Source organism: Peromyscus leucopus, chromosome 14, assembly GCF_004664715.2.
Source record: "Peromyscus leucopus breed LL Stock chromosome 14, UCI_PerLeu_2.1, whole genome shotgun sequence".
Classification (NCBI taxonomy): domain Eukaryota; kingdom Metazoa; phylum Chordata; class Mammalia; order Rodentia; family Cricetidae; genus Peromyscus; species Peromyscus leucopus.
Window position 1 is genome coordinate 82932184 of NC_051075.1, and position 11677 is coordinate 82943860.

General features: G+C 47.9%; 1 protein-coding gene across 1 annotated transcript in view; it reads left to right on the plus strand.

Moving 5' to 3' along the window:
* Vipr2 (vasoactive intestinal peptide receptor 2) overlaps positions 1-10988 on the plus strand; it is a 77055-nt gene extending 66067 nt beyond the window's left edge. The window contains exons 7-13 of the mRNA XM_028880916.2: positions 2732-2882; positions 3584-3644; positions 4943-5012; positions 5418-5509; positions 8555-8684; positions 8751-8792; positions 9727-10988. Of these exons, the coding sequence (XP_028736749.1) occupies positions 2732-2882; positions 3584-3644; positions 4943-5012; positions 5418-5509; positions 8555-8684; positions 8751-8792; positions 9727-9900 (720 nt within the window). The 3' untranslated portion in view covers positions 9901-10988. The remainder of the gene's footprint in view (positions 1-2731; positions 2883-3583; positions 3645-4942; positions 5013-5417; positions 5510-8554; positions 8685-8750; positions 8793-9726) is intronic.
* The last annotated feature ends 689 nt before the right edge of the window (positions 10989-11677 follow it).

The following is an 11677-nucleotide window of genomic DNA, read 5'->3' on the forward strand; positions in this document are numbered from 1 at the left end:
AGGTTTAGTCCATTATCATCATGGTGGGGAGCATGGTGGCATACAGGCAGACATGGTACAGGCTACGTCTTCATCAGAAGGCAACAGGAAGTGGACTGAGACACTGGGTGGTATCTTTGAGCATATATGAAACCTCAAACTCCACCCCTACAGTGACACACTTCCTCCAACAAGACCACCGTACTCCAACAAAGCCAAACATCCTAATAGTGCCACTCTCTTTGAGGGCCATTTTCTTTCAAACCACCACACTTACAAAGGGCAGATGCATTTTAAATTGTAAGCAAATAAATTGACTGCTTTTTGAAATGCACCAGGAGAACTATGACATGATGCTTTCTCCTTGGTGCCCAGTGTCCCTTTCAAAGACATTGCCAAGAGCAGCCATCCTTCTGGGATTCTCTCAGCACCCCACCCCCAAACATGATGCTATCTTTCCTCAACAAGTTTGCCTATTATCATTGTTTACTAAAATGAGCCTTTTATGTTTCTGTTGCAAATGTATTTTCAGATTCACCATTTGTCAGTTGCATTTAGTGGTATTTTGCTTCCTAGAAGTTTTCAGTATTTTTGTAAGCTCAAAATGTCTTCATGCCTTTTAGCATTATGTTTATATTTGGTTTTCAGGTTTCCTACCTTGATTAAGAGATATTTATTTTCAATTTTGTTCATTTATGTCTATAACACACTTGTAATTTACTCATTTTGTGTTTTGAGGTAAGATAGGCTTTATCAAATGTCAAAAAAGCAAGATACATTTAAACAAGTCATCACTTACAAGACTCATCTCTCAAAGATTTTTAATTTGTTTCACCCACTATGGCAGTTTCATGCCTGGGTGGTTGTGGCATTTGTGCTCAGGATCCCATGATAGACCAGAGACTGCTGAAATCTTCACTGATGAAGATACAGTGTCTGACTGTTTCTAGAAACAGAAGATTTTCTGTACCTTAATTTCATTTGTAGAAAAGGGAGGCAGCAAAGCATGATACTAGGGCAATGTGGGACAGGCTGGGGCGTGGGTAGAATTCAGCATGTTAAGGTCAAGCCCCTCATGGCCACTGAGGACATCTGGAAAGGCTTCCATGTTTCCTGTAAGTACATCTACCCTGTGTAAAATATATAATCAGTATATTCCAACATTTGCTCTCCCTTCACATAAGCAGGGATTTCATAAACCAGGGATTTCAACTTTATAAGCAAATGGGAAATTACTGCTTCTATAGGGAAAAGAATATCACTTTCAACTCCATTCTCTTCTATCTATAAAGATGTATAACTATAAATATACACAAGTAGAAATACATATATGTGGATAATCTTGTATTATGAATAGGTATATGCAGGATGGATGTATTTTATGTATAGAATGGAAATATATTCAAATGCATGTGTTGTGTGTGTGTGTGTGTGTGTGTGTGTGTGTGATATTGTGCTCACTCATATAGGTGAGCACAAATTTGTATCTGTACATGGGGTGTGTGTAGCTACAACACACACACACACACATATGAAAAAGATTGCAAAAGAGTGGGTATTTAAATTTTGAGAAATTAATTAGAGTTGGAAATAAAGTATAAAATAGGAGAAATATAGCAAATTATAGGAATTATTTTTCCTAAGCATTTTAAAATGGTCTTCACTGGGAAAAGGGCATTACGTATTAATTTAAAGGTTGTCAGATTTTTTTTTTTTTTAACTTTAGGAACCTAGCTATGACCCACTGTTTTCTCTTCCCAAACTTCTATTATCTATTAAGGAAATGACGGCAGTCTGTCAGCCCTTTCCAACGTTGATCCTTTGTTCAGATGTGGGGGCTGAGGCCAGGGAGCTGCAGGTTCACTGGCCATAGGCTCCCCTTTCCCCAGCATCCAGCCACTGACAGCCTCCAGGTATCCTGGCCCTTCTCCCTGTACATACCTCAAGTGTGCCTAGCATTGTTCTGACTAGTTTGTTGTGAACTTGACACAAACTAGAGTCATCCGGCAAGTGGATTGCCTCCACCAGATTGGCCTGTGAGCATTTTCTTGATTGATGATCGATGCAAACCAGTCCAGCTCACTGACTGAGCAAACCATGAGGAGCAAGCCAGTAAGCAGCGCTCCTCCTGGCTTCTACTTTAGTTCCTGCCTCCAGGTTCCTGCCTTGAGTTCCTGCCCTGACTTCTCTTAGTAATGAAGCGCAACTTGAGAGTTATAAGATAAAATAAACCCTTCCCTCCTTGAACTATTTTTGGTCCTGGTGTTTTATCACAGCGATAGGAACCCTAAGACAAACATCCCTCCCATCACTTCATCCAGCAAGTGCCCTCCTCCACTGCATGTCCTGGAGAGGGTGGGCCTCTTGAATGGGCAGTGAAGGAAGAACTGAGGTAAGGGCATGTCTGAGGGGCCAGGAGTAACACAGCATGAAGGAGGACCAAGTAGGAGGAGGTATGTCTGAACCTGGTGTCCAGGAAGGCAGCCAGTGACTGGATCCCAGGAACTCTCTGCTTGTACTTCTCTCTTCAGAGAAGCAGAGGCTCCCTCCAGATGGTCCCTGGCATTGTATACACGATGGGCTCTGCCCCAGTTTAACACATTTCTGGCCTCTGCCAGGACAAGAAATTAACAACATCCCTCCAAGTCAGCACTCTGGCTTTGCTTTACAACTCAATCCAAACAGAGAACAGCTCCGCCTACCATAACTATTTTTACCAACTGGCACATTCTCTCACTGTCTCTGGTTCCAGGTCGGCTGCAAGCTCAGCCTGGTGTTCTTCCAGTATTGTATCATGGCGAACTTCTACTGGCTTCTGGTGGAGGGTCTCTACCTGCACACCCTCCTGGTGGCCATCCTTCCTCCCAGCAGGTGCTTCCTGGCCTATCTTCTGATTGGATGGGGTAAGGGCTTCATACTCCCCATCTTGATTCCCATCTCATTTGGCCAAAGTATGCAGGCTTCTGCTCAGAACTCCACACCAGCGGGTATACTAAGTGGTCACCTTGGGTGCACTGGGGATTCCATTGATGTCAACTAAGGACCTGACTTAAATTGCTTTAGCATTCTACCTCTGTTCACACTCCCCACCCCAAACCCCACCCCCGCCCCGCAGTGCATTCACGCCTTGACTTTAAATGAAACTGAGCTACTGACAAGTAGCAAAAAGTTGTTCCTACCCCCTTTTCCCTGTCAGTTCATATCAACAACAAAAAATCAGGAAGGATCAGATTAAATGGCACATCTACCTGCTGGCAGGAGTCCAGCCCTTCCCAGAGCAGGGTGGGATGGAAGCTTGTGTGGCTTGGAGGGGCAAACACACAGCCACTTAGGAGCCTGTGAGCATGGCTCTCTCTTGCCTGGCCTCCCTGTCTTTAGGAGACAGGCTTCATCCCTGTTCAAAGTCTCAACTTTCAGACATATTTATCTTTGTGGCCCAATAAGGTGTAAGTTCACATGCTGATGAAGACATTAAGTGAGAGCTTCCACATGGTCCTTTGGCTGCAAATTCTTCTTTGGAAGTTCTGGCTCTTGAGTACCAGGTGTGTGGGGAGGCTGTTCCTCATCAATGAGACTGAGCCAATCTGATGGGGTCTCTCCACAGGCATCCCCAGTGTGTGTATAGGCGCATGGACAGCAACTCGCCTCTCTTTAGAAGACACAGGGTGAGTGCTGTGTGTGTAGCCATGCCTGTGAAATAAGGTCTTCCAGTGCTGGTTGAATATCTGGAAACTAAAGAAGCTTGTATGATTAGAGGCAAGAAACACTTGCAGCCGGTCAAGACATTTCTAGGCAGTATTTAGCACCCTGTGATTAGCAGACAGATGCGTGGATGGTCGCGGGCAAGACTCACTACACGTTCCAGTGTTTGGAAGACGGGCCACACGAGAGGTGAAGATCAAGCCAGGCCTGTGGTTTAGCTAAAATTGGGACAAACCAGGCAGAATGAGTGATATTTTGCATGACTCTTTGGTGTCACCAGAAGAGCAAAGCAGAAATAAGCAGGTTTCCTGGTGTGGGGGTGGGGACAACAATAGAAAACATTGAGATCAGGCTACCTGGCTGCCTGGATGGCCTCTGTGAGCAGCTCCTCCTTCGAGAACTTCTGAGCCTAGTGGTAGTGGCACATGCACTCCTAGCCTAAATGTATCCCATGAAAGACCCCAGGGCAGCAACTGTCCGCTGAGGAGCATATCACTCTGTGAGTGGATGGTCTAAACCAACCTCTTTAGCCTTGACTTCCCACTGACAGTGGAAAGAAACCCCTCAGCTGGGGTAGCTGGCCCAGTCACCCTGGAAGGCTGCAAGGCTCTTCATGCTCTGTGGGTTCCTGAGAGGATGAACATGAGTTCTCAGGGCTGGCTCAACCGCCTGTGTCACATTGCCAAACTGGGGTCCAAAGGCCATGGAACTCTGCCCTTGCTGGAACAGTTAGCATCCACTGTGGGCCGTGGATACCAAAGCGGGAAGCCTTACATAATCATGCTGCTGCTGGAGATAAACCTTAAGGAAAATCAGGCCCACTTCAACCACTCTCAAGGCATATTTTTAACTCTGCCTTTAAAACACAGATGCAAACAACTGGGGAGAATACGTTTTTTTCAGAATGAAGAAAAGCCTTCATGACATCAGGTGAAGGGAGAGCTCATGCCTTGAATTAAATCGCAGCTTTGAGACTTAGGCACCCTGGAGCTACATGCCATCCCACACCCACCCCCATTAGCAGACGGTCAGGATGACTCACTGAGGAGAGCTGCTTCACTCTACATGCACAGCAGTTAGATCTAGTTAGAGGTGACTGGGAAATCTGGGTCTGATTGACAGATGGAATGAAAGGTCCAAGAAGGGGGAAGGTTGGTTCTGTGAGCTCCATGTGAGAGGCCAGTCCTCAGTTGAACATTTCTGCACAGAGCCTGGTTTGTAGGTTGATTCAATGTGACACCAGTTTCTTTCTCTCTAACAGTTGTTGGGACACAAACGACCACAGCATCCCCTGGTGGGTCATTCGGATACCAATTCTAATTTCTATTGTAGTAAGTAGCTGCCTATGGAGAAGCTCTGATCTGCTCTTCTTTTATGTATCTGCACTGTGCAGAGTGCAGCCACCATACGTCACTGTGTGCCAATGGCTACCACCTTCCTAAAGAAGGGCCCCATCACCTCCAGGACAGTTCCCAGGGAAGGGTGGACTCTGAGGGGTAAAGACCAGAATCTAGGCCTGAAGGAGATGATAATAGTCAGTTGCACATCTCCAGCTGCTCAGATAGCCACGACTTTATGCAGTAGTGCCCTCAATGCCCACATGAGGTCTTCTTTGGTGCGGTGGGCAGACCTAGTGCCTGGCTGGGGTAGATGGTGGCCAAATCCTGTACATGGGTGGTCAGGGATAAGATTGAAGGCACCCACAGATCAGGTAGCCCTTTGTTGTCTCTGTACAGGTCAACTTTGCCCTCTTCATCAGCATTATAAGGATCTTACTTCAGAAGCTAACCTCCCCAGATGTCGGTGGCAACGATCAGTCACAGTACAAGTGAGTATCTGCTGGCCCAGTGTGAAAAATATATATCGAAGTATGTGGAGAGTAGAGCCCAGTGCTAGAGAGTAGGTCTTCCAGGTTCCTAGATGGCCTAAGGTACCGCTGGCACTGACATTGGAGTCTGCCAGCCCAGCACTCAGAGGGGCCAAGAAGCCGTGCTGATAGGATGATGGTGCTAAAAAAAGGGGGGGGACCTTTTCTCATGTTTGAGAGCATGCTGCAGTCTTGGAATGAGGGAGTTCCTTACATGTGTGTCCTTGCTCTGATACCGCAGCTTGTCATCTCCCTTAACCACACATTATTCTTCATATTGTCTGTCATCCCTACCAGATCCTGGGGCTGGCATCTTGTGCTTGGACCTACCTCAGTAATTATCTAACAAGCTGTGTATCATGTGAAGGGCACAGGGCAGAGGTCAGGAATGTCACCCAGCTAATTTATGATTATCCAAGGAAGCCATAAATTACCTGTAATTCACAAATTAAAAATAGACTCCAACTCAGGTGTGACCTGAACCTAATGAGCTCAGTGCTGGTGTATTTGATGCAGCTCAGGAGCCTCGAATTAGACGAGGCTGTACAGGGTAAGAGCTGCATCTCGCTGGCCAGGTCATCAGCTCCCAGGCACTTGGAAATTACCACCTACATCCAGGTTCCTTCCCATCCACAAAAAAATAAAGCAGCATCCATGTGGGTGCTGAGCCGAAGAGTGGGTGAGCAGAAGGGGGCCTTCCCTAAATTTTGTCTCCTCCCTGTAAATAGGATGGACATTTGCCTGTTAGGTTTGAGAGACAATTGCATTAATCCTTGAAAGACATTCAGTGCCTGGCACAGAGTCAAGAAGGAGTGGGGTGGGCATTCAAGTCTCAGTCGTGCCATGCTGTGCACAAAGTACTAGGAATAAGTTCCTATCTGTGGAAGAAGTCATCTACACATAACCGTGCCCACATGGTGCTTGGAAAGAGATGCTGGTCCCCGTGCATCCCCCCTGCAGCCTTGAAAAGCAGGGTGGGCATTCTTAGTCGCCCCGCAATTGAATTTGGACTTTCAGCAAATCTCGTTTAGTGTCTGTGCTGACCTTTTCTCTGGGTTTCTGGGGAGTGTTTATTAAGAAGGTCTTGAGATAGATGCTTTTATTTTGGAAACAGAATTATATGGGGTAATGAAGTCTGTGCTTTCCAGGGTGATGAGAAGGGCAGAGGGCTGTGCTTCACCCCTTGGGTTGTAGCAAAGAAGGACTAAAGACCTGCCTTTCCCGCAGCACATCCCTGGAGACAGATGGGTAGACAGGCCATGTAAATGACCTATCAGCAGCTTCCTTCTAACCTCAGCTAAAGGAATGGTGCTCCGTAGCCTAGTGACCCACCATGCTGATGCTGAAGGACTTGGGCACAGAGCCTTGAGGGTGCACATTTGCAAGGTAGCAGCTGCACTGGTGTCTTGTTGGTAGGGATACCTTCCACTTGTACCCATGGCCATCACAGAAAGGACCAGGCTTCTGTGCAGGCTATGAAATGGGGAAATCCTGTCCTTGGACACAGGATGTGGAAAAAGGCACACACCTCTAGAACTTGCATACCCTGTGTCTTAGTTAGGTTTACTATTTTTTTTTTAAAGATTTAATCTATTTATTATGTATACAGTGTTCTGTTTGCATGTATGGCTGCAGACCAGAAGAGGGCGCTAGATCTTATTACAGATGGTTGCTAGGAATTGAACTCAGGACCTCTGGAAGAGCAGCCAGATGCTCTTAACCGCTGAGCCACCTCTCCAGCCCTAGGTTTACTATTGCTAAGATGAAATACCATGACCAAAAAGCAAGTTGGGTAGGAAACAGTTTATTCTACTTACACTTCCACATCACTGTTCATCACTGAAAGATGTCAGGACAGGAACTCAAACAGGGTAGGATCCTAGAGGCAGGAGCTAATACAATGAGCTAGGCCTTTCCCCATCAATCACTAATTAAGAAAATGTTGTACAGCCGGACCTTATGGAGGCCTCTTCTCAGTTGAGGTTGGATCCTTTCAGCTAACTAGCTGTGTCAAGTTGGTGTAAGATTAGTCAGAATACCCTCTTCGGTGTGGACTTGAAGAGGAGACCTTTAAAAATAAGTTAGGAAAAACTGATTTTTCCCCCTGTGTTAGGAAGTGATGAGAGAAGCAAGAGGGACAGGAAGCAGGAGGAGTCTCCTGCCTCCCCTAGCTGAATCGAGAGGGGCTGTGTGCTTAGAGATACCCAGCAACCAGGAGAGGGCTCCCACTTGGCTGCATACCCTCCAGGTGGCTTCTCATGCACACTCACTCCTGAGCAGTTGGAGGCACCTGAGGATGGTAAGCGAAATACCTGGTCCCTAGTATGGGGCTCATAGAACATGATGAGGACAGCAAGCCTCACGTGTCAGAGGCCTAGAGCAGGGGTTCTCAAAGTAACTAGGAACTGGGCAGATTTGGGGGCTGCTGCCCCGCTGTCCCCTGTTCCAGAATTCTGGTGAGGCTTGAGCTACAACAAGACCTCCACATGATTCCAATGCAGTAGTAAGTCTGGGGAGCTGTGGCTGAAATAACTCAGCTGCCAGGAAAAGCCTGATCCATATTGACTGGTGTCTGTATCAGTAAAGAAGGACCCCTCTATGTGTTGGGGGGATGCCTCATGCAGTGCCCCTCCCATTGCTAAGAATGGAGTCCAGGGTCCTGGCTCATAGTAGGCTTTGTCACTGAACAATAGCCCAGCCCTCCCAGAATGCACCTGTTCAAGACTAGTGTGGCCCACTTGTCGGCACTGGTGACAAAGGACCATAAGTCCCCTGAAGCTGGTGAGCCACACAACACGCCCTGTAAGAACCTTCTCTTCGTGAGTAAAATCACATAGCCACATTTGCAAATTCTGCCCAAATGTGCCAAGAGGAGGGTTCACTAAGTACAAGAAAAGTAAGCACCTGCACGTTCCCTGACCGCTTCAGTCCCCCTCCCCCGACAGCTCCCACGGTCCAGAGTGGGAGAAGCGAGCAGCTCAAAGCCTCATGTTCTTCTTCTACCAGGAGGCTGGCCAAGTCCACACTGCTGCTAATCCCACTGTTCGGCGTCCACTACATGGTGTTCGCTGCCTTCCCCATTGGTATCTCCTCCACGTACCAGATCCTGTTTGAGCTATGTGTTGGGTCCTTCCAGGTAAGTGTGGGAGGCGCTGTGGGCACTGCAAACTGTGGGCAGCTCTGATCCTCTGTCTCTTTGCAGGGCCTGGTGGTAGCAGTGCTATACTGCTTCCTGAACAGTGAGGTAAGTCCTCTGTCAATTGGAACTGAGCACTGACACCGGGGTCAGGAGTGGGCCTCATCGCTCACCTCTGCCCAGCTGTGCCCCCCACAACCAAGGCCAAAGTTGCTGTCCCCAAATCCCCACTTGGGAAGGCTTCCACCCCTTCCAGCAAAATTTAACCTCTGTCCTCCACCAATGTCTCCCTCATGGTCAGCATCTTACTCTTCCACAACCTACAACTTGGTCCAAGAAGTTATGGTGTTGGTGGGAAGAGCTGGGCCTCATTGAGAAATGCATCACTTTGTCCCAAGACAAAGTCAGAGCCCGGTTCTCCTTCTGTGACCTCTCCCTTCCATTCACCCTTCAGTCTCCAGAATCTACCCACCCTAGGTCTTGCTGACTGTTCCTGTGACCCTCACCTGATGACCAGCCCCTTCTTCTAGTCACTAAGAAAGACTTTTACAGAGCCAACATCCATGTCCCCTTCCAACACTTTCTTCACTCAGAGTCCTTAAAGGGGAAAGATGTTGATGAAGGTCCTAAAGGAGCCATGGGGCTGTGCTGAGGCAAGACGGGCCCCATACTACTTCAGACTCCCCAGTATCCCTAAGGCTATACCTTTTCTGTCTTACCCCAGCTACTTACAGCCCCATGCTGCATCAGTATATCCTCCTGGTGTCTGGCATTCACATTCAGCAAAGCTGGGCCCATCTCCTACAGCTCTGTGTTCTGCCTGCCCCTCCTCACTCACTCAGCACCTTCCTGAGGATAAAACTTCTCTCCAGGAACCAGTAATGGGGGTGGGCCAGAGCACACATCCGGTGGCTACTAGAGAAGAGTTTAAACCACACCAGCTGTTTGCTGTCCAGTGGGTGAATCCATGCTGCTTGTCTCCTTAGAGAATACATGAGTTCCTGCATTCCGAGCTGACCCTCATTAATTCCCTCATCCCCAGGTACAGTGTGAACTGAAAAGAAGGTGGCGAGGCCTGTGCCTGACCCAACCTGGGAGCCGGGACTACCGGCTGCATAGCTGGTCCATGTCCCGGAATGGCTCAGAAAGCGCCCTACAGATACACCGTGGCTCCCGCACCCAGTCCTTCCTGCAGACAGAGACCTCGGTCATTTAGCGGTGTCCCTCAAATGTAACTGACAGTGCTGCTGGGTTTGACACATGTGTTTGCTGGCTTCCTCTGCTGCTCCAGTGCCTGATGCCTTACTGGGTCAGCCCTGGTCCTCACTCTGATCCTCATGAGTAACTCAATCGAAACACTAATTATTATTGTCAAACTCTGGCCTTTTAAGCCATCCTCTTCATAACATGGCTCAGCCACATAGGCAGGTCTACTTTCAAAGACAGCAAGAAAGCCAAGTGGCCTTGATCATCAAAACTGGAGCCTGGTACATCTGAAGAAGACAAGGAGGAAGTTTCTGGTTCCCTGCCTCCTGGCAGGGGGAACCGGGTCCAGAACCAGCTGACCATCACCGCCCTGTGGCACCCAGTGCATGCCTGTGGATGTCTATGAAATTCCTCCTCAATCTATGACCGACCAGGGAAACCAGCTGACAGCAGCCTTCTCGTCCTAGAAGCTTCCTGGTCCCCATGGCCTTGAGTTCTGTGCTGTGGGATGGGCCTCTGCATCTGGACAGCTACACCCCTGCTACTCCCTGGACCATTTGGTAGTGACCAAAGATAGGCCAGGGACGATGTTCCTGGTTCCGTGGCCAAGCCAGGAGCTCATATCCTCCTGGTCACTTAGCATCTGCTGCTTCCTACAGGTGATGAGCAGCTCTGGATTCCAGGCTGGCCCATCAAGATGGAGGCCCTGATGACTTGTCCATACAGCCCAGAGATGTTCTCTAGGCAACAGAAAACTGTACTCTTTTTGAAGAAAGTCAGCATCTTAACATGGTTTAAAAAGAGAATTATTGTCTCAAGATATAAGATGGCATCAAGCACTCCTTTCCAATATTTGCCAATAATAATCCTTGCTGCTCCTGTTATTTTCAACTGTGGACAGGGAAGTTACAGCATGGTGAAGGGGCAGCTGGAGAGTGAGAACGCCTGGCCCTGCAGTGCCCAGAGACCCTGAGAAACCGCCCTGGCCCCATGCAAGGACCTGGTGTTCTGACACAGTCTATGTAACCACACACACACCCCACACACACATATACACACACACACATACACACACACACACACACACATACACACACAAACACACACACACATACACACACAAACACACACACACATACACACACACATACACACACAAACACACACAAACACACACACATACACACACATACATACACATACACACACACACAAACACACACACATACACACACAAACACACACACATACACACAAACACACACACATACACACAAACACACACACACAAACACACACACATACACACACATACACACACACAAACACACACACATACACACACAAACACACACACTCGAGCATGCCAAGGATAAGAGCTGCAAAGTGTTTTTCCTGTGGTTCCTGTGGCATGTAGATCCTAGGCATCATGAATGTCTATGATCTCAACGATTGTTCCAGGGCCAGAGGTCTCAGGGTCATGAAACCACAGAAGAGCCCCACTTCCAGTTCTCTAGAAATAAAACCAGTACATGAGGACTTCAGGACAGCAGAGAAGTGAGTATCTAGAGACTAGCTAAAGCCCAGTGGCCAGACTTCTGGCCTGAATATCTGTCCCACAGGACTGCCCCTGGAGTTTTGATCTCATCAACTCTTTTGTTGTTGGTGGTGGTGGTGGTTGTTGTTGTTGTTTTTCGAGACAGGGTTTCTCTGTGTAGCTTTGGAGCCTGTCCTGGATCTCGCTCTGTAGACCAAGCTGGTCTCGAACTCACAAAGATTCGCCTGGG